This window comes from Alternaria alternata (assembly GCF_001642055.1).
Source record: "Alternaria alternata strain SRC1lrK2f unplaced genomic scaffold CC77scaffold_26, whole genome shotgun sequence".
NCBI classification, from domain to species: Eukaryota; Fungi; Ascomycota; class Dothideomycetes; order Pleosporales; family Pleosporaceae; genus Alternaria; species Alternaria alternata.
The window spans coordinates 281,005-302,117 of NW_017306215.1; the positions used below are offsets into that span (position 1 = coordinate 281,005).

The window sequence follows — 21,113 nt, forward strand, 5'->3', positions numbered from 1 at the left end:
AGGAGCTCGTAGCTACCCCACCATGCACGGCATCCTCGAGCTCTCGCTGCAGCTCCTCAACTCGTTTAGCCCGGCCAATCTTGGTACGCGCGCCTCATTCATCAGCCACTTTGCTTCGTTTTAGCTTCGAGCAACACTTACTGATTGCGAATAGGTCAATCTGGAGCCCAGGTGCCCCTTCAAGGCGAACACAGCACAGCCACACCAACAACAAAGTCGTCTGGGATTCCGGACTATTTTGTAACAGATGACGGACATTTCCAAGGCCCTACCCAAACTGGCGCTGCACCGTTCCTTGCACAGACAAATCTAGCACCTTTTGCTGGTGTGTCGTACATACCCAATACGCCTCTGGAAACCCAGATCCCCATTGTTGGTAATGCGGACAACAAGAACATCTTCCAGAGCCTGGCAAACATCAGCCCTTACTTCCCTAATCCCAGAGGTTTCGGCGTGAACGAATACTCCATACCGCCTGGCACCAACGTAACATGGCTGAACATGGTTCATCGCCATGGGAGTCGGTACCCCGAGGTTAGTGGTGAAGCGGCAGAGAGGACTCTAGGAAAGAAGCTTTCAGATGCTGCCGGCAAGTTCACTGGCCATGGACCACTCTCTTTTCTCAACGATTGGAAGTTCCTGCTCGGCGCCGAGATCCTAGTCCCTAATGGCAAGCAAGAGCTGTTTACTTCTGGTACCCTGCACTATTACCAATACGGTCACCTGTATCCCAACAATGGAAGCAAGGTCGTTGTTCGGAGTACAACGCAACGACGCATGACAGAGTCGGCAGAGTACTTCCTTGCGGGCTTCTTTGGTTTAGGTTGGTCGCAAAATGCGACGCTTGAGTTGGCCATTGAGGCGCCTGGTTTCAACAACACGCTTGCTGGGTACAAGCAATGTAATCATTCAAGCTGGCCTATGGCTCGGGAGGGTCTTATGGAGTGGATTGGCGTATATCTTCACGACGCTCATCAAAGGTTTAGGAGCAACCTTACTGGTGATCTTGACTGGACAATCAGTGATACATACAACGCTCAAGCTCTATGTTCGTATGAAACCGTCTCGCTCGGTTTCTCCCACTGGTGCAGTCTCTTTACGTACGAAGAGTGGGAGGGCTACGAGTATGCTCTGGACCTTTCATTCCAGGCCGGTACAGGGTTCGGCTCTTCTGTTGGCCGAGCTATTGGCGTCGGTATGTCTTGATAGCCTCCATTGTATTTCTCGCCTTGCTAACAACAGCCAGGCTACGTTGAAGAAGTCCTCGCTCGCATGCAACACCACGTCATCACTTCCCCTTCCGCTCAGATCAACATCACCCTTGATAACAACACCGTCACCTTTCCTATAGACCAAAACCTCAATCTGGACTTTAGCCATGACGCTGGCATTATAAGTATCCTCGTCGCGTTCGGCATCACGCAGTTTGCCGAAGTGCTCCCAACAACCCATATCAAAACGCCACGCGAGTTCATCCTCTCGCACCTCCAGCCCTTTGCTGGCCGTCTTGATATCGAAGTCATCAAAGCGCCTGCGCCTGTCAACCCCAATCGGTCGGACGAGAAGATTTACCTCGACGGACCGCCGACTAGCTACGTTCATTTCATACTTAACCAGAGGACTATTCCGCTGGGGCGGAGTCACAAGGAATGTGGTGATAGAGATGATGGGTGGTGCGACATGGAGACTTTCCTCAAGGTCATGCAGAAGCAGATTGAGCTTGCGGATTATGATTACGCTTGCTTTGGCGAGTATGAGGCTCCTGCATATGGAGAGGTTACGGATGGACGGCCGGTTAGGTAATGGAAAGGTTTTGGGAACGCGTCGCGATGACGGCGTTTGCTTTTTTTTCTGTTGCTATCTAATGAGATAATGATGGTTGATGCCAGGTGATAATACTGCGTCACGAAATACTAGATACTAGATGCACAAGAGTTGCTTAGGATAAGGTGTGTTGTCGTGCAGGACTTGTAGACGAACCGCTACCAGGCTACGACAGCGGTGACAAGAGACTATATAGTAGGGTTTCCTAGCATACTAGCCTAGATCAGCCCAATACAACCTATGACCTGAGAGCAGAGAGCAACGGGATATTCCTCCTTCCCTTAGAATAATGCCGGAAGCTCACTACCCTTCTTTAGCATCCTCGTCCATGTCCGAAGCCCCTTATAGTAATGGAGCGTACCTAATCATCCTCTGAGCCATCCTCTGAGCCATCCTCTGCGTCCATGTCCCATTCCTCTGAATCGTATACGTTTTCCGGAATCACTTCGTCTTCGTCTTGCACCCCAATGTAGCGCACCTCCTGAGGTGCCTTCGGCCGTCCCCATTGTGACCGATCAGCTGTATATACATGCTCGGCATCTAGCGCTCGACCTTCGAGGCGCAACTCAATGACACCCTCCCCCAGAAATGTAATGTAGGCGTGATTTAATTCACCATCTCCTCCAATAGTGTCGACATGGAAAGCATGTGTGTCCGCAAAATCTGGAATTTCGTCCAATTTTATCCAAAGCCCTTCATTTGGCTGATCCATAAGGTAACACTGTATTCCAAGGGCATTGCTGCGATTTCCATCGAAGGGCCTCAGGGCTCCTGGGCGGATCTCGATGGTTCCAACATCCCAATTATCGAATGCACCGAAGGAATGTCTGGGGAGCATGTCCTCGACGTAGAATCTGAGGTAATCGGATGAGAACATTACGTATGGGCCAGTGATATCGTCAAGTGGTATCTCCTCGCCCCTTCGTAGCCTTTCGCGAAGTGCTTCTGCTCTTCGCCTATAATGCGCAGCTCTATTCCTTTCCTCGGCGATTCTGACCGATTGATTATGTTCATCATCAGAATCCAGCTCTTCTTCTTGTGACCAAGTTAGATTCTGGCTAGGATTAGAGCTACTGCACCATACCTTTTTCCAGTTCGGGTAAGGGGTTTACTTGATGTTTAATCGGCGTATTGAATCGGAGACAGGTCCGGTGAATTTTGGCGATTAAGGTTTTGATGCGGAATCTAGAAAGAAGAAAGTACTTTGAACCTCTATATGTGCTGTTACAACGGGTGAAGAAACAAAAACGTGGCGGTGGCAAGCATGGATGTGACCTCTGTGAAAAGAGGATCTTCATTTACTCCCCGGTCGAACCCATTGGTCAGACCCATCGCGTTTCCGGGGAAATCCGCTTATTGGTCCTACCACCCGCACATGGCTTCAAAACGTTAACCATGAAAACGCGTTGTTGTATAAGGTGCGAAAGTAGTATCTGCCCGGAAAAGAAAACCATGAAATAACCGTCGATTGTTAGGGTGGTTACCTAGGTACCCAAGCTGTCGGATCCTAGAGACCAGGTGTATCCGCAATCCGGAAAACATATTTAACAGCACTTTGTTTCCCATCCTTTAGATCTTTCAGGGCCTGCTCCACGCCTTCCAGCCCCCCAGGCCTTACTTCGAACGGATGTCCGTCGAACGTTCCCGCCTGCAACGCTCTCGTGAACCAGCGACAAGTTACCAAACCCAGATCACTCGCATCAGCACCATGAGCGCCATTGTCCTGGTTATGAACAGTGCCGACCGATGTTTTTGTCTTGGTCTGCGAAGACCCAACGTCCCAGTCACTCGGCAGAACAAGATCGATTGATCCATCAGATGCGACGACCTCTGTCAACACCTTCTGACTGGGAAGCCCGATGCCAGGGTCAAGCCCGTGTCGCAATTCACCGTAGTTGCCTGCCTTGAGGTGTGCGCGAATCTTGCTTATCATTTCGTCAGCACCAATGCGGTAGTCAATGACAATATCGCCCTTGCTGCTATCGAGAAGCGTTTCGACGTAGTGCGAGCCCTTTCCTGCAATCGCGATGATGGGGTGAACGTTGCTGTTGCGTGCAAGCTTGATAGCAAAGGAGCCGACGGCCGAACTGGCGCCGTAAACCACAAAAGGTGTCGAAGTAGTTGCGGGATTCCAGGGAGTGGGGAGTTTGAGGTTGCGGAACACAGCTACGGCGGCGGTAAGGCTCGCGAGTGGTATCGTTGCAGCTTCTGTTAAGACACAAAGTTAATCATCTGCAACGCAGGGCTCCAAGGTGAAAGGGACGAGTATACCTTCAAAAGACTTTTCGGCAGGGATATGGAAAGTAGTCCAATCCCACGCAAGTGCATACTCTGCGTATGAACCTCCAGGCCCGCCCATTTCATGGAAAGCTGCGACGCGGTCTCCCTTCTGCTCCTTGCATTAGCATCTCTTCTCTCTGTCACAGTTTCTGGACTATGTACCTTGAACTCAACAACATCCTTGCCAACCTTTTCCACTATGCCCGCAATATCGTCGCCCTGGTTTACACCCCTCTTGCCCCTTGCCATTATTGAGTCGTCGTCAGGGCCATCGTAGCTAGCGGCGAATTCTGGTACTTTCCAGTCCTTGGGGTTGGAGCCGGAGACGACGACCTTGATGAGGACTTGCTTGGCGCTGGGTTCGGGGATGGGGGTATCAGACTCAATCTTGACCTTGACTCCTGAGCCAGGGCAGTTGACGAGATTCTTCATTGTGATGATGACGGTTTGAATCTGAGTTCGGTGAGATTTGGAAGACGTCTAACGTATCTAAGTACGGATTTCGAACGCAGCGAGGAACCGTACTGGTCCGTTTTCTAGGTAATAATTCCATCCTTTTATCATACAAGGTGTGCACGACGTCGCAATTGACATTTGCCGACTCCGTCGTTTCTGCGGCTGAATGTTACAAATGCAGGTGGTCTCTGACCACACTCTAACTCGAAGAAAACATGCGACACTCGACCGTACCTAGCTATATGGGGCCTAAGTGTAGCATTTCTCCTTCAATGGTGTAATGCCTACGTGCCTTCCCACGGAGTAGTCGACGGCAAGGCCCACTAGCGTGCGGAAGCGGAGTCTCGGATGGTTAGTTAGCTTGACATTTCGGACGGAGTGCACCGAACGCTGCAACGTCATGGCGCTTCCGATTTCTACCTAGAAACTTCCATTGCAAAAGGATGCAAGAATCTATGCTCCATCAAACGTCTAAGTTTACCAAAACGTTAAGAACTTGAAATCCGTAAAAGGACCAGACACGGTGTCGATCCTATTCATTCTCACTCACACACATACATTCGAACGACTGGGCAGAACGCTTATTTCATGCTATGCAGTCTTCAATTGCGACACTGCCACGATGCAACGCATCAAACCAATACTTTCGTAGCAAGTACCCATCCTTCGTGCTTCGCAAGTTCTCGCACGTCAAAAGTAAACACCACGTTGCCCCACTTCCATCTCTTCACTTCACGTCTTCATCTCCATTTCCATCTCCATCTCCAATTTCTCCAGATCCAAGTTTGGCGCCATCTTCTTCGCCCACCAAAGCGCTACCCAGCCTCTACTAGTATCCTTTAGTTTGATCGCCAGCTCCTGCTCTTGCTCCTGTTCGTCTGACTCCTGCTTGTATCGCTTCTCCATCTCTTGGCGCGTCATGCTGCGAAAGCTCGTATCGACCTTCTCACTGAAAGCCCCCGACGCCCAAACGCCAGGTACATATACTTCAGTCGTACGATGGAATTCAGGTCGCCGGCGGTGGTGCTCGGCAAGCGTGTGAGTAGCGTGTGGTAGTACTATTGCAGTGCGAGAGAGCGGCTGGAAAGGTGGAGGGTTGGCGACGTAAAGGTGTTCAGGCGACATAGTCACGGTATCTGATAAGCGAACCCGTTTGGGCAGTGGCGATGGCGAGGAGGATTGGCTGCCTGTCAAAGTGATGGCGCGAGGTCGCTTGAGGACTGGTTTAGGCATCGCGATGTTATGCTGGTAGTCCGGCAACGACGTGGCAAGCGTCTGCGCGATTGCTAGCAGTGGACACTCGAACTCGAACTGACGTACACCTGAAGGCTCTTGCGGTACAGGATATTGAAGCTGGCTGGTGGCAGGGGTTTGCGACGACGTTGAAAGTGAAGTGTCTACTGGCGGATTTGTTCGAGATGACTCCAGCTCTTCTTGTGTCATCTCTTTCTCAATAACCATCTTCAGCCATACCATCAGTAACCGCGCTTCTTCCTTCTCCTCATCAGTCGGTTCTCCTTCTTCCGCACCCTGGACGTATCTTAGACCCGGTACCCTAGTCAGCACAATCTTCTTCTTATCCCACACTTTCAATGCTTCTCTCAGCTTTGGAAGATCCTGGACTGGTGTGTTCTTGTCTTCAAGCAAGTCTTCGAACTTCTCTATGGTATTTGCCAATGCAATCTTGGCGGTACGCCAGGCCTTTCGAAGGACCTTGTGGGCGTCTGCCGTGTGGCGATCTTCTCCCCTTTTCTGGGACTTGAGCACTCCGCCGCGCGCATCGAACTGTCCTTGTACAGATTGAATAGCGGCGATTTGTGAAGTTATTGTGCACGTCGGGCACAGCAATGGAGAGGCTGGCTTCGGTGCAAGAGCAGCAGCTTTAGCGTGGGTGCAGATGCTCGCGACGCAGACGGGCGCGGCGCCCTCAACTCGTACCATTTTGCGCGGCGTGAGGGTTGAGTGGAAGCGTTAAGCGTAAGTATGGCTGTGGCGAGAGATTGTTGCGATACTGTGCAGGACACCTGGGACCGTGCGTGACTGACCTGCGGTTCTATCTTGGACTGAAGGCAGCAAAGTGAAAGAGCGCATGCTGCCGCCTCGTGACGTCGCAATAACAGGTGAAGTAAAGGAGAAAATTGGGGAAGCTGTCGCAGTCTTCATGGCTCGGACGTAGACATGTCCACGCTCCAGCATATCTCAGACAATATCTCTAGAACTTTTGGAAGCAGAATAAGGAGGTACCAGATGAGACAGCCCCACCTTGAACATCGTTCTATATACACACCTCAAACTTCATGAAACAGCCAGGAAAAAGGTCACATGTGGCGGAAGGGCGACAATCAGTGGCGAGATGAGAAAGAAGCAAAGAGCTATCTGAGAGTGATGTCATCGATACCTAGAAAAGCGTTCTGCAGTACCCGGGTATTAGTAGAGGGAAAGGTCCATCGAGTGAGTCGAATGATTGATAGTGAGTAGAAGTGCGTGGCCTTTGATGAAGTTGAGGTACCGGGATGCAGGAAGTCCACGCGGGTTTTATGCATAGCTAAGCTTTCTTCAGTTCACACCAGAGGTACCCGCGACGACCACCATGCGCCGAAAGGATCAAGAAGTTAACTCACAACGTTCTGACCGGATCAAGACCTTGTTCGACTTTCCCACACGGCTTCGGTATGCTGCAGGCGATTGTCGCTATCATAGTACTGCACTGCTGAGCGTTGGTAGCAACAGAGAGTGCTGTCACTGCGCTTCGAACCACAACGCGCAATCCCGAGTTATGTGTTCGCCGAACACGATAGTATGATGCACAGCTAGGCCCGTGATACTACAGAACCTTGCTAAGTTTCGCTCATCACCGCCTACTCACATGGCCATCTCCAGGCACACCTATCAAGCACTTCTCTCACTTCTCTCAACAAATCGCATGGCTGCACATGTCTGTGTCTTCTCTTGCATCCTCAGCTATCGGCAAATAAGCCAAGTGCCGAACCGTCGTGTAAACAACATAGTCAATTACCGAAATCTGTCGGCTTGATCGGCGAGGCGACGTGGACCGTGTGAACATATACTACAAATAGTCGGTAATTGCTTCCTTGCGGAAAAACAAAAGTCAACTTGTAATGCATAATTCGAACGACATCAAGCGGGAGATGGCATGTTTGAGAGTCCTGTACGTAAGAAAGGAGTCTCCGAAAACTCAGAAAACGGTTCTCGTGAAGGATATGTTATGACATTAGCCAAGGCCGCGGCCCCGGGAGTCCGTGGACGCGAGGCTGGAAGGAAGCTGCGATCGCGCCACCACGAACGAGAGCATCATCTAAAGTGTGACACCAACATCGACGCCAAACACATTGCATCGTGTTTTCCGTCACTTTCGTTCCTTCTTTTTTCTGCTTGGAGAGATGTGTTGGTAATAGGACCGAAAGAGAAGACCAAATCGTGCTTTGGAGCCGGTGCGACTATCGTAGCGCCTTCTTAGGGCAATAATGGCAGACCATGCTATCGAAGAGCCACATGAAGACCATGGTACTGCTCCAAGTCTTCATTATGATGCCAGGACGAATTGCATACATAAGGATGTTCCGCGGCCTCCAACAATGGCAACCCCAGACATGGAGAAATCTTCGTGGCTGTCGTCATTGACGAATCATGGATCCAAGCCGCCGTTCATGCTCAAGGTCAGAAGCTCGGATGCATTCATCGTCGGGACTATTTCCTTGGCTGTTTTTACTGTAAGTAGTCATTCCTAATATAGCTATCGCTTGGAGCTGACAAAAGAAGGACATGTTTCTGTATGGTGTCATTGTGCCTGTCATACCCTTCGCAATAGGTTCGCTTAGCCATGTTGAAGACGCCCAAGTCCAGTACTGGGTCTCGGTACTCGTCGCCGTACATGGCGCTGCGCTTCTTGCATTCTCGCCCATTTGCGGGTGGCTTGCAGACCGCGGCTCGTCACGCCGAACTCCGCTTCTTCTGGGCTTGCTAGTCCTCTTGGGAGCTACCATCCTGCTAAACTTTGGCAACTCGATTGGCGGTCTCATCGTTGGAAGAATACTGCAGGGAGCATCAGCGGCTGTGGTATGGGTCGTCGGCCTCGCCTTGCTGGCTGACACAGTGCCTCAAGAGCGACTCGCAACAGCTACTGGGTGGCTGACTATAGGCGTTTCTCTTGGCATGCTCATATCCCCTATTTTGGGTGGCGTAGTCTACGACAAGGCTGGCTACAATGCTGTCTTTGGCATGTGCTATGCACTGGTTGGTTTGGACGTGGTTCTCCGGTTGCTGCTCGTGGAGAAGAAGGTTGCCGCGAGATGGGATACAAACGCTACGGGCCGCCCATCCGTCGACGAAAACGCATACTTAGACAAGACCATAACGCTGGTCATCGCTCCGGCAGGTCAGGACCTTGACCAAGATGCTAGCAAGACCGTATTGCAGCAAGAAGCGTCGTTCGTCGAAACGCAGCAGAACAGTCCGCCTCGTCGACGTCTACGCGACCGTCTACCACCAGTCCTGTCGCTCTTGTACTCCCGACGCCTACTCGCCTCACTGTTCTGCGCTCTTATTCAGGCCATGTTGTTGACAGCCTTCGACTCTGTTCTTACTATCCATGCCGCAAACACATTCAACTGGAATTCAACAGGCGCCGCACTCTTGTTCCTTCCGATCATCATTCCAAGCCTCCTCTCGCCGTTGTGGGGTTGGCTGAGCGATAAATACGGCGGACGCTATGTGGTTGTCGTAGGCTTCCTGTGTGGCTGTCCTCCCCTCGTCTGCCTCCGCTTCATAGACGAGAACACAATGAAGGACAAGGTGTTGATATGCGCGTTGTTGGCTGTCACTGGATTGTTCGTAGGCATGACCTTTGCACCAGTCATGGCAGAGATATCCGCTGTTGCTGAAGCAAAAGAAAAGAAGATGATTGCAAATGGACGCCCAGGATTTGGCAAAGGTGGTGCGTTCGCGCAGGCTTATGCACTATACAACTGCGCATTCGCTGGAGGCTGCATGGTGGGACCCTTGCTGGCTGGATTTCTCGTGGAGGACAGTGGATGGGGCACGATGGCAGCGGTGCTGGGAGCGCTGTCTGCTGTCACCGCTGTACCAGGCTTTCTATGGCTGGGCGGATGGGTGCTAAGAAACAAGTGATTGCAGTCGTTAGAAGAGCCTGTCGGATTATTTGACTGGATATATTGACGTCCGTTGGTTGCACTCTGCGTATGGTGCGACATGGTACCAACTGCCTCTGATTCGTCCCAACCTGCCGGCGTTACTCTTGTGGCCCGTAAGCCGCCACGCCACACCTTGATCGCACCTTCACGTCTCGACATCGCATCTCATCACTCCATCATACCTCCATCCTAGTTCGCCACCACGCCTGCGATACTGCACAAGTTCATCTAGGTAGATTGTTATGTCAGCTGCCGTTGGCATTCCCGGAAGCAGCGTCTTGCTTATCCCCGTCGTTCCTCGCCCCATGCGTTCAATCCAATCGACCCGCCACCCAACCAAATACAACCCTCGCTACTCTACTCTATTCTCAGATGCTGCGCCAGCCGTGTGGTTGCACGAAAGGACCCTATTCGCGGCAGAGCTTCGGTGCGAGTCTTTCCCGAAAGAAGTGACAATGGAATCTGCCTTGGCGCCTTCGCTGCGCATCGGCAAAACCAATCTTTTGAGGATTTTCAGGGTGTTATGTCTCCGAGCTGCACTACGTCATGCAACCAGAGAAAAAAGTAGGAGAAACGCGCAGAGCGAACTGCCGACATCGCTCGTGACAGCTTTCCTCCGATGGCCTAGAATGATGCATGGAAAACTGCAACTGCATTGCCATGTCCTTGACCATACTACAGGTTCCCGCTAAATTAGCTTGTAAATCCTAGATCACCTGGCCTATACTACGCACTCTAGCTTCTGGGGTCGTCATACTCCGTCTGGGGTTTTCTGGTACCTAAATCTGCGACTGTCACTCTAAGCTTATGCCCGATCAATCACGTTGCGCGGTTGGAATGGCCTAATCCTATAACGTGTTTCAGGCTCTAGGCGACTACGCAAGTATGATTACTCTGCAGCAAGTCCGTCTTCTTCTCAAGACTTCTGCGAAAATGTAGAAGGTCACGCATCAGGAGAAAACACTCACGCCTAGAGTCTTGGGTCCACGATGCCCGTTTTCGCCGGAATCTGTGCGGGGTGTTACATCAGGTCTACGCGCGAAATACGTTCGCGTGAACGCGTCACATGCGCCACATCTACATACGGTGTGCTTAGCAAACGACCTCCTGACCGGATCGACATCTACGTAGCCTTCTATCCGTACTTCCGGGGTAAGGTTCGCTTCAACGGCGTCCAATTTGCCTTCCTTGTTAGGTCATAGGTCACACGCCAGTTTACCTCCAAGAGAACTTGCTAAGCTGACTATGAGTATACCAAGAAAACTTGCTAATTTCACTATACGTATACCGCTCAGATCTGACAAGGTATATTTGCCAGTCATCCCTTGCTATAGCAGTTGCAACTCACCAGGTTAGCACTTGCAAGGGGCGCACGCGAACACCACCCTTACCAACTGTGGTTCCTATTCCAGTGACAGCCCATCTCAAGCGTAAACGTACTGCTCATTTACGCGCACCCCTTAACCTTTACCTTGGTTCACGACCGCCACATTTTCAGGGCCTTCGCTCTTACTCTTAGCTTCGTATACTACTCGACATCATGATTTTCAGCCGCGCACTTGTGGCTTTATCGCTATGCGCCAGCGCGATTGCAGCTCCCACGTAAGTGTTGTCTACGATGCGGCGGAATACGTCTTTCCACTTCCGGCTGAGGCGTGGCAACTCCCGCACTCACTACTCTTTCCCTAGCAAAGTTTGCTTCAAGCAGCTGCTGATATATTTCCAGTGAGAAACGTGGAGTCGACTTCGCTTGGGGGTCGGAAAAGATTCGTGGTGTCAACATTGGAGGATGGTTGGTCCTGGAACCGTAAGCTACCTTTGACTTCCGATAACTTGAGGATGTGTTACTAAGTATCTCCACACAGTTGGATCACGCCCTCGATCTTTGACGCAGCAAACCAGGGTCGTCCGGGGGATATAGTTGACGGTAAGGGTTTCCCGCAAGATGCGACAGGGTTAGAAGCTAATGCTTCACAGAGTTCACCTTGTGCGAGAAGCTTGGGCATGACGCAGCACTTAGTATCCTCCGCAACCACTGGGATACGTGGGTTAGATGGGAAGACTTCAACAAGATCAAACAGTCCGGCTTCAACATTGTTCGTATTCCTGTCGGCTTCTGGGCATACGACACGTTCGGTTCGGCTTATGTCAGCGGTGCAGCCGTCTACATCGACGCCGCTATTGATTGGTCGCGAAGCCTAGGGCTCAAGATCATCATTGACCTCCATGGCCTACCAGGCTCGCAGAACGGATTCGACAACTCCGGCCAACGGATGGACAAGCCCCGCTGGCAAGAAGGCGACACAGTCGCGCAGACTCTGCAGGTTCATCGGACCATCGCGCAAAAGTATGCGCAAGCACAGTATCAGGATGTCGTCGTTGGCATTGAGCTAGTCAACGAGCCTGCATTGTACAACGGTCTTAACCGGGACGTGCTTGCACAATTTTACCGCGATGGCTATGGCCAGATCAGAGAGGTTTCAGATACCCCAGTGATCCTTTCCGATGGTTTCACGCCACCAAACACTTGGAATGGTTTCCTCACCCCCGGGGATGCAAACGCGGTGAACGTTGCTATGGATCACCACGAATATCAAGTTTTTGACCCCACCCTCCTTCAAATGTCACCTTCCGGCCACGCATCATACGCCTGCAGTAACTCTGACACGTACAATGGCGCGGACAAATGGACTTTTGGTATGTGATCAGATGACCGAACTGTTTCTTAAAACTTGCTGACTTGCATTGCTTTTAGTTGGAGAGTGGACAGGAGCCATGACGTAAGACAGCCCTCACCTTTGTGACACGTGAGACCCCTACTGACACCGTACCAGAGATTGTGCAAAGTATCTCAACGGCTACGGCCGTGGCGCCCGTTACGACGGCACTCTCGCCGGCAGCTCCTACATTGGATCTTGCGCCTGGCAAAACAACCTCTCAACCTGGCCAGCTTCCTACAAGGACGACTCTCGACGTTACATTGAGGCCCAAATCCAAGCCTTTGAGTCCAAAACTCAGGGCTGGTTCTGGTGGAACTTTAAGACAGAGGGTGCGGCTGAGTGGGACGCTTTTCGACTCATCGACGCTGGTGTCTTTCCGCCGATCAGAAACGGGCAGGTGGAATACAAGTTCGGCACTATTTGTTAGGAGCAAACTGGGACGGTGACTTATCAGCCTCCAGGTAATTGGACAAAACCATGCATGGGTACAATCCTGGATAGGCGAGGGGCACATTTATGAGTAACGACTATGCACATTGTTCAGCTGATTGATGAGATATATGATAAATACTACATCTGCACATACATAGCGCTAGCTTCCAGAGCTGAAGTATTCTGCATCATGTGAGTAACGTGGGCAAAAGCAAGTAGGGCGAACCACCGGAAAACATGCCATCGCACGATGTGAGCCAACGGTCGCACCGCTTCCGAACAGTACGACGTTCCAGCTGAAAGACTTACCGCCAACGGATCACCTTATGCGAAATGCGCACAATGGAACCGCGCCAATGGATTCAGCTTCTCCACAGAAAAACAACGTTGTCGGCCCCAGTTGTTCCCCAGATTCCCAGCCAAAAGGCACCCCGTGCGAACCCACAACCAGGAAACCACACATATTCTCCCTACCGGCGTCAAAACTACTACCGAAAAGTCTTGGATAGTGTGCATATGGACTGTTTGTTACGATAAGATCTGCAGGCCAAGCTTAGTGGCTGAATAGATTGGAGTGCGCGAGGAAGCTATATTGCAGTACAGTGCGGGGAAAAGTCTTGGATGCGTCCTATGCCAATACCACGCCAAGCGGGTGATTAGAACATGTGTGTTAACACACCATGCCGCCATTATGCATTACAAAAGGAAGCGCGCATCCTATTTTGCTTGCTGGCTACCTTTTCCAGTCGGTCCAGTTCAAAAACTTCTCCTGTGAAGAAGTCGGCTTGAAAGAACCTCGCCAAGATGGATACAAAACACCAACCTACCGTTGAGCCGACGGACGAGAAACCCGTGGCTGTGGCGCACTTGGAAGACAAGAGTGAGCTTGGTCCCGATAAGCATGCTGGCGCGGTGGACTATACCGGCGCGGAGGCGAAGACAGATCCGGAAGAGATTGCACTTGTACGGAAGATCGACTGGAGACTGATGGTAAGTTATAGTGGGAAACATTGAATCGGAGCGAGAAGATGTGGTTGGCTAACGTGCATGGGGTGTAGCCGACGTTATGCGTCATGTACTTTTTGAACTACGTTGACCGCAATGCTATTGCGCAAGCACGTCTGAACAATCTAGAGGAGGACTTGGGAATGTCTGGAGTTGAGTTCAACACTTGCGTTAGCATTCTCTTCGTGGGCTACGTCTTGATGCAGATCCCGTCGAGTGAGTATCTTTACCCTGTCCGCGATTGATAGGAAACTGATGTGTACAGATATGCTCATCACAAGGATAAGACCTGGTATCTACATGAGTACGTGGATGTTTGTCTGGGCAATTGTATCAGCTTGCACAGCGCTGGTGCAGAACTTTGGTGGACTGGTCGCATGCCGGTTCTTCCTGGGTATCACTGAGGCGCCCTTCTATCCTGGAGCTACGTACATGCTCTCCATCTTCTACACGCGGAAGGAAGTCGCAACACGTATTGCGCTGCTTTACTGCGCGCAAATCCTGGCTACTGGGTTTAGTGGCTTGATTGCTGCTGGCGTGTTCCAGCTAGATGGCGCAAGGGGCATTGCAGGATGGCGTTGGCTGTTCATAATTGAAGGGGCGGTGACGGCATTGGTGGCCATCTGGGGCTTCTTCATGCTACCCAACACTCCATTGACTACCAGTTGGTTGAACCCTAGAGAACGGGACCTCGCCCATGCGCGCATGGAGCGCGACCGCGTTGGCGACTCCACAGAACCCGTCAGTATGATGGAGGGACTGAGACAGGCGTGCCGCGACAAGAGGACTTGGTTATTCTGTCTCATGCAGAACTTCCATCTCAGTGCTTGCTCGTTCAACTCCTTTTTCCCGACGTAAGTGGACTTGAATTCACACCTGTTCTAGGAGAAAGCTTACTGATGGCGATGATAGCGTGGTCAAGACTCTCGGCTTCAGCACCACAATCACTCTGGTGCTGACGTGTCCTCCCTTCCTGCTTGCCGGCGCGGCAGGTATCGCTACAGGCTGGAGTTCAGGACGCATGCATGAACGTACCTGGCACATCACCGGCGGACTGCTGGTCGCCATTGTTGGATTCGTCATCGCTGCCAGTACCTTGAACACTGCCGGCCGATACGTCGCGTGCTTCATCTTTCCCATTGGCGCCTACTCTGTCAACTCCGTCATTATCGGCTGGGCATCTTCGACGCTCAGCCAGACGAAGGAGAAGAAAGCCGTCGTCCTTGCCATGACAAATGTCGGTGGCCAGATTGGTAAGTTATGGCTTGTACCAAATGCAATGCGAGACATACACTGACTTTGCATCTTCACATCTGCAGGTTACATCTACGGTGCGTACCTCTGGCCCGACACGGATAAACCAAGGTACGGCATTGGATTTGGCGCGTCCGCTGCGTTTGCGCTGTGCTCGATTGCTTGTGCGTGGGCGATTCGCATAATGCTCATCAAGGAGAACCAGAGGCTCAAGGCGTCGACGAATGAGCGCGTCAACTTGTACGGATACTGATGAGGTGGCTGGCCCATGAGCTGTTCCTACACATTGGAGATGGCTTCGTTGCTGTCATAGAGATGGGCTGTCGGGGTTCGTGATGGATCAAAAGCCAATGTACGTGTGGTACGAGTAGGATGCCTACCCCAATCGAAACATAGCCCCATCTGTCTACATACATTCTTTGACAATGTGCATCGTACCCATCAGTGGTATCTGAACCTGTTAGTAAAACAACCTGAACTTACGAGGCTTCCTACCACATTCGGTTGATATTGGGGATGTGATGATTTTATTGTGGGGGTTTGAGTCTTCATCTCGAGAGTTGGCGATGATGCATGCCATGTGTGATTAGTCTACGCGGCGAGACTTGGAAGTAGACGCTATAATCGTAGATTAGAACAGCAGGCCAGAATCAATAGTCGTCAAAATCAGCTTAAAACAAAACAACGATTAGCCTAGGACTACATCAGATCACGCGCCAGCCGTTTGCGTCCTCTGACCTATACTCTTGCAAATCTTGATACCTGCTAGTCAGTAAGAATGGGCGAACTCGTCGGTTACATCCCGTCAGTCACTGCAGCTGGCAAAAGTCAATACACCCAGATACACAATACTTCCCAGACCTCATTCGAGGAGAAACCACTATCATTACCTCTTCCTAGAGATTGAAACCCCGCTATGCAAATATCAATATTACGCCTGGCTCACCAAATACCTATAGAGCTTGATGCAAGGAAACGCTAGATGACAAGAACAAGAACAACAACGACAATATTAACAAAGAAACTTCCAATTGGTTCTATAATGAAGACTGGGGTGTCCAGTTCTTGTAGAGACAGGAGCACAATGTGCTGGCATCCTGAGCCTTGAGCTTGGCGTCATCGCCGGATGAGCTCGTGCAAGCTGGTATCCCTTGTCCACCTGCTACACTTTGTTCGATACGTGCGGCTACGTTGAGTTAGTTGATGCTCGTGCTATGCGCAGAGGAAGTTGATGCTTACCGTATGGCCATGCTTTGTTCGCGACCTTTCCCACAGCGATGGTGTCGTCTGGATACGTCTGCTGCATCTTCGTGTACAGATACCCGTTCACGTTCGTCGCACCGTAGTCGCACTCAAAGTCGCCCCTCTTGTTTCCAAGACTACCAGTCACGTTGACAGTCTTTGACCGCGAGATCTGGAACCTGTATCGCTCCGTGTCCTTCCCTGAGTCTAACAATTCGAGATCTTCATTTTGGAATGTAGTATCGAACGTGTCGTCTTGTGCGCCGGACGATATCTTATACGAGCCTGATGAGCCGCTGATGTCCCAGTTGAGGATCGTGAGAGCTTTTTGTGGATCGTCGTAGTAATTTGTGTTTGGCGGGCAGGTCCAGGTATCGGGATCCGCGGTACATCCGGTGTTGACGGTGTCGAGGAACAGTACAAGCGACCAGCTACCGACTGGGAAGTTCGAGGGGACAGCGGGTGAGGAAGAAGATGAGGATACGGATGAGGGAGAGTCGGTGGCGGTGGGTGAGTTTGAGTCGGAGTTGCTGTCTGATGCAGGTTTGCTGTCGCTACCAGCCGATGTTGAGCCGCCTGTAGATGTGGAAGCTTCAGATGAACTGCTACAAACGTCGTTAGCCTCAGACGTCTTTGTGGACGCCAACTGGAATATCAACATACCTCTTGTGATCCTTCTTCAGTCCCATGGCCAGCCCAACGCCCAAAGCCACAATCAGCGCAATGATGATAGCGGCAACTACAGCAATCTTCTTCCATCCCCAGGCACTGAGCCCCCGTCGTCTTCGTTGCCGGACGTGTCCAAACTTCTCTTCATCTCTATCACTCCATACGCTGACACTAAGATTGCTCCCATTGTGTGGTCGGTCCTCGCTGCTCTCCCTCGGCGTGGTCAGTCTGCCGCCCGTCAACACCGACATAAAGCCACCCTTCTTCTCGTTCCTGTGCACATGTCCATGCTGTACCGGTCCGACATGTTGATGCGATGGGTCGTTGCAGAATGTACTTTCGGTGGTGACCTCAATCTTGGCCGTCTTGGACGGTGTGGCCGCAGGTGATTTGCCGCGTTTGGCTTCGAGGATCACGGAGAGACGCTGGCCAGCCGGTGTCGAGATGCGCTTTGCCGGCCGGTCATCCTCGGTAGGATAGTATGATTTGGCGCGCTTGGAGCGAATGAAGTTCATTAGGTCGGTGATGGCACTGGTGAGCTATATTGCTTGTGAATCGAAAGGTGTAATGCTGTTCCGTCCGGCAGAAGAAACAGTCGACGTTCTCGCAGCTATGATCGCTCGTGCGGGTGGCTTGCCGCTATATCGCGCACTATAGCTTGGGAGCGGACGGGTGAAGATAACGAACGACGGTTGAAGTGAGTTGAGAGTCAGAGGAAGATATCAGGAGCTATCCTGTCTCCAGCCGTGAGGTACGACACATCCGCTTGCACCATGATGGCAAGCGAAAGCTTGTACGGGGCGAATCTTGTTGACATGTTCCTACTAAGGCCTCGAGCACCTGGCGTCTGCGCTCTATCACGCGCTAATGACCGTTATAGTATCGAATTAAACCGAACATGGCTAGAAAATCATCCCATTCTCCTGACCATCACTCATGTCGCTGGTCATCGGTGGAGCGCGCTGGAGCTGCACGGTGCTGCGTCGGGAACGGGTGCGCCATGGATACAGTAGCTGGTGATCATGGAAGCTCGTCGGGAGCTTTTGTGAAAAGGGACAGGATGGTGGCGTGCTTCACGGCCTGGGGTTCAGTGGGACACATTCATTTCCTGGGTCAGATGGAGACATCATCGCTGTGCCGTCTTCTAGACGTTGTGTCGCACGAGCGAACTCTGTTTGTGGCGTCGTTTCGCGTCCTGAGGTGTTTTTTGTTTTGGAGGATTTATTAGGGGCTGTCCGCTAAGTTCCGTGTTCCTGGTGCCTGTGCCTGCATTCGGCAGCAGGGATCCGCGCCGAGGGATCTGGATGGCAAACCGACTGGACCTCAACTCCAGGGTCTTTCACGTGCCGGCCTGTAAAGGTGAATTTGGATGATATACTCACCGTGTGAGAGAGACAGCTGGAGTGTTCGCTGTCTTTGATGTTTGATGATTGATGAGTCACGCTAGCTGCCGAGCACGCCTTCTTCACGCGTCCTCGCTCTCACTGCGTACTTTCCTCACGCGTCTGAAGCCGCAAACGCGACTGCCTGCAAACATGCTCTCGCCTACCGTCTTCTCATGACGTCTGCAAACACGCTTTAATTAAGAACTCTCCCAGAGCCTACGTAAGTATCTAAGCCGCCACATGTACGCAGTTCATTGCGGACAATCTCCCTACACCAGAAACCCAACATGCCGTCCAATCGGGTTGTAGTCCGACTCGTCCCTGGCTGCTCTGATGGCGATCCCCTTCACGTCCCCGCGCCGGGGATGTACACTCGCGTCGATCCTCCAACTCTATATCTAGAAAAAATCGGCCGACAATGGATGGAAGCTCGCAAAGAGGCTCGGCCAGGGGTCCAGTACATCCTTGAAGCTCTGCCATTTGGATACTCGCTATGGCAGCGTCCGCGACCCTCCAACCCAGCTCATGTCGATCGCTATCTATATGGACATCCTGGAAAGAAGCCTTTTGACTCTCCAAATCGCTTCTTCCCACATTTTGAGTATATGATGGAGAACGACGGGATCGGCATGGGTTGTCCGTGCAAGGTTTGCAGCGGCAGCGTAGGCGTCCTTCCCGGAGCTACACCAAATAGCTCGCGGACACGAACACCGAGTGTGACCTTGCAGAAGTCTAATTCGTCCGCACCGATTTCGAGTCGCCCTTCCAGCTCTCGCAGTGTTCAACCTAGCGCGCTTCCTAGCCTAGCAGCACAGCACAAAAGGCGCCTGAAGAAGATTACGCCAGGCCTAGATAAGAGCAACGTCGATGGTGAGGGAACTCCGGACGTCTATCGGAATCTCATTGACAAGCTCCGCCGAGACCAGCACGTGGATGAGTCTATTGAAGAACCGTTAAGTCCAGACTGGAGAGCAGAGCAAGAATTGCTCCCTAGATTACTTGATGATATCAAGACGAACGAGCAATGGGTACCACGCACCGGTGACATTGTCTTGTATATTCGCTACATACCCGACGGTGTTGATCTAGTTCGAGACGAAACCGACACGAAAGAATTCCGACTGTACGATGAGCGTCGTGAGAACAACCTGGGTGCTCCGCAGTGGGTGGCCGGTCTTGTCACTGAGGCCGCCACTGGTACTACGATTACCGACCTTGTCGATTCTGATCAGCAACAGAATGTGTCGAACACAGGCGTGCGGGTTGAGCCAATTCCAGACCCAAACAACGTGAACAAATCTCTTTCTAAACAGTAAGCAGTGTCCCTGTACAAAATGTATGTGAGACAAACACTGACTTCGTAAACTCAACTTCAGGCACAAGTATGTACCGCTACGACAAATACGCCCGTTCGTCCTTTGGGGTGATCTGTTGCGCCGCATCCCTCAAGAGAATTGGCACGTTAGCATTAAGAATGCCTTAGCTCTGTCATCAACGCTCTCTCTTGTGGGTAAGCACCGCTTCCGTGGGACTTGGCCAAACACAAGCATCTATTGCCATGGCATCTACATCGGCGCTGAAATGCTTGGTGTTGGTGACACCGTCCGCCTGTTACCCAACAAGCGCCAGTCTAAGTGCACCGATGTCTTGAGCATCAAGTCTATCCGACTGAAATGGACCAATCTCGAAAAAGCGTCCACCAACGACTACGATGAAGGAAGACCATACAACTCAGAAGTCTGGATATATGGATCTGCCTATACGAGCGACAGCTCACGCGGCAACAAGCTTTGGGTCACCGAGCAAAACGTTGAAGGTAAGTTCTGACTATACGAAATGCACGAGCTATGCGCTAACTTCGTATCTTCGCTTTCGCAGCTCCGCGTGTAGCACTTGATTATGCGGAATGGTTTCCACTACACCCAGCAGACAAGGAACTCGCGATCCCTTACTCCCGCGTCCTCGGCCGCCTGTACGAGCGGGATCCCATGGCATACTTTCTCAAGTCCGATTATGGCGATTTTCCAACGCTCGATGTTGGCCGACAAGCTGTAGTAGAAGCCCGGGCTTTTTCACGAAAGCATGACCACCGCATAGCGAAAGAGCCTGGTGCTACATGGTACTGGGGCGACAACCGCGCTGACGCGCTGAACCTGAAGTTTGTCAACGGCCGCGAGGTCTCAAGATTCGACCCAGACCGCGACGTCAAAGACCTCCGTAGGCAGCTGCGGGTTCTTGATGGCGTGGCGAATGGTGAAGCAAAGCCTGCACTGATCAACGAGAAAGGACTCCGTAGATTCATGGCACCAACGTTGCCTTTGAGATCTAGCGCACCTGAAGTACTAGACGATTGTGGGAGCAGCCCTTCTACAGTTAGCGACAGTGGTCCCTCCCGGAAACGTACGCACGTTATCGATTTGGAGGACGATCAAGAAGACGAAGACGAAGACGAAGACGAAGACGACATTGACAACGAGATCCGGGAACACACTAGGGTCGTCAACGAAGATCGCGAGCGGCCTGGTAAGAAGCCTAAGGTTATGGTGGTGGTCGGCTAGGAGTCGGACGCATGTGTATCTGACCCTGTCGGTTATGATACGTTGATAGGGCTTAGAGAGAGATATGGTTTTATGGGAGAAGTGACGTGATATAATGGGGCTGAGGATATGAGTAAT

The 21,113-nt window shown here is 51.7% G+C and overlaps 9 protein-coding genes across 9 annotated transcripts; 5 read left to right on the plus strand and 4 right to left on the minus strand.

Moving 5' to 3' along the window:
* Window positions 1-22: 22 nt before the first annotated feature.
* CC77DRAFT_1035048 (3-phytase A precursor) lies at window positions 23-1,803 on the plus strand (the record flags this gene model as incomplete). Its single annotated transcript, XM_018526916.1, has 3 exons — window positions 23-83; window positions 155-1,195; window positions 1,247-1,803. 3 exons carry the CDS (start codon window positions 23-25, stop codon window positions 1,801-1,803), a joined length of 1,659 nt encoding a protein of 552 aa, XP_018380752.1.
* A 197-nt stretch (window positions 1,804-2,000) lies between these two features.
* On the minus strand, window positions 2,001-3,226 carry CC77DRAFT_463546 (hypothetical protein). The gene is made up of 3 exons (XM_018531789.1): window positions 2,909-3,226; window positions 2,186-2,859; window positions 2,001-2,127 (listed from the first exon to the last, which is right to left on the minus strand). Exons 1-2 carry the CDS (start codon window positions 3,120-3,122, stop codon window positions 2,186-2,188), a joined length of 888 nt encoding a protein of 295 aa, XP_018380753.1. The 5' UTR covers window positions 3,123-3,226; the 3' UTR covers window positions 2,001-2,127.
* A 105-nt stretch (window positions 3,227-3,331) lies between these two features.
* Window positions 3,332-4,540, minus strand: CC77DRAFT_1044181 (GroES-like protein; the record flags this gene model as incomplete). Its single annotated transcript, XM_018527342.1, has 3 exons — window positions 4,267-4,540; window positions 4,096-4,213; window positions 3,332-4,032 (listed from the first exon to the last, which is right to left on the minus strand). The coding sequence occupies exons 1-3, from the start codon at window positions 4,534-4,536 to the stop codon at window positions 3,332-3,334; spliced, it is 1,089 nt and encodes a 362-aa protein (XP_018380754.1). The 5' UTR covers window positions 4,537-4,540.
* Window positions 4,541-5,024: 484 nt separating this feature from the next.
* On the minus strand, window positions 5,025-6,074 carry CC77DRAFT_1025082 (hypothetical protein). The gene has a single exon (XM_018525998.1). The coding sequence runs from the start codon at window positions 6,019-6,021 to the stop codon at window positions 5,293-5,295; it is 729 nt and encodes a 242-aa protein (XP_018380755.1). The 5' UTR covers window positions 6,022-6,074; the 3' UTR covers window positions 5,025-5,292.
* A 2,082-nt stretch (window positions 6,075-8,156) lies between these two features.
* CC77DRAFT_1066226 (MFS general substrate transporter) lies at window positions 8,157-9,708 on the plus strand (the record flags this gene model as incomplete). Its single annotated transcript, XM_018528884.1, has 2 exons — window positions 8,157-8,291; window positions 8,341-9,708. 2 exons carry the CDS (start codon window positions 8,157-8,159, stop codon window positions 9,706-9,708), a joined length of 1,503 nt encoding a protein of 500 aa, XP_018380756.1.
* Window positions 9,709-11,271: 1,563 nt separating this feature from the next.
* On the plus strand, window positions 11,272-12,878 carry CC77DRAFT_947017 (glycoside hydrolase; the record flags this gene model as incomplete). The annotated part of the gene is made up of 6 exons (XM_018535117.1): window positions 11,272-11,333; window positions 11,458-11,538; window positions 11,597-11,658; window positions 11,709-12,428; window positions 12,487-12,511; window positions 12,566-12,878. The coding sequence occupies 6 exons, from the start codon at window positions 11,272-11,274 to the stop codon at window positions 12,876-12,878; spliced, it is 1,263 nt and encodes a 420-aa protein (XP_018380757.1).
* Window positions 12,879-13,687: 809 nt separating this feature from the next.
* CC77DRAFT_946775 (MFS general substrate transporter) lies at window positions 13,688-15,395 on the plus strand (the record flags this gene model as incomplete). The annotated part of the gene is made up of 5 exons (XM_018535105.1): window positions 13,688-13,873; window positions 13,942-14,104; window positions 14,154-14,742; window positions 14,801-15,141; window positions 15,208-15,395. The coding sequence occupies 5 exons, from the start codon at window positions 13,688-13,690 to the stop codon at window positions 15,393-15,395; spliced, it is 1,467 nt and encodes a 488-aa protein (XP_018380758.1).
* Window positions 15,396-16,179: 784 nt separating this feature from the next.
* On the minus strand, window positions 16,180-17,568 carry CC77DRAFT_1066229 (hypothetical protein; the record flags this gene model as incomplete). The annotated part of the gene is made up of 3 exons (XM_018528885.1): window positions 16,180-16,328; window positions 16,382-16,989; window positions 17,048-17,568. The coding sequence occupies 3 exons, from the start codon at window positions 17,566-17,568 to the stop codon at window positions 16,180-16,182; spliced, it is 1,278 nt and encodes a 425-aa protein (XP_018380759.1).
* A 1,157-nt stretch (window positions 17,569-18,725) lies between these two features.
* CC77DRAFT_999645 (hypothetical protein) lies at window positions 18,726-20,996 on the plus strand (the record flags this gene model as incomplete). The annotated part of the gene is made up of 3 exons (XM_018536569.1): window positions 18,726-19,750; window positions 19,815-20,254; window positions 20,317-20,996. 3 exons carry the CDS (start codon window positions 18,726-18,728, stop codon window positions 20,994-20,996), a joined length of 2,145 nt encoding a protein of 714 aa, XP_018380760.1.
* Between the last annotated feature and the right edge of the window lie 117 nt (window positions 20,997-21,113).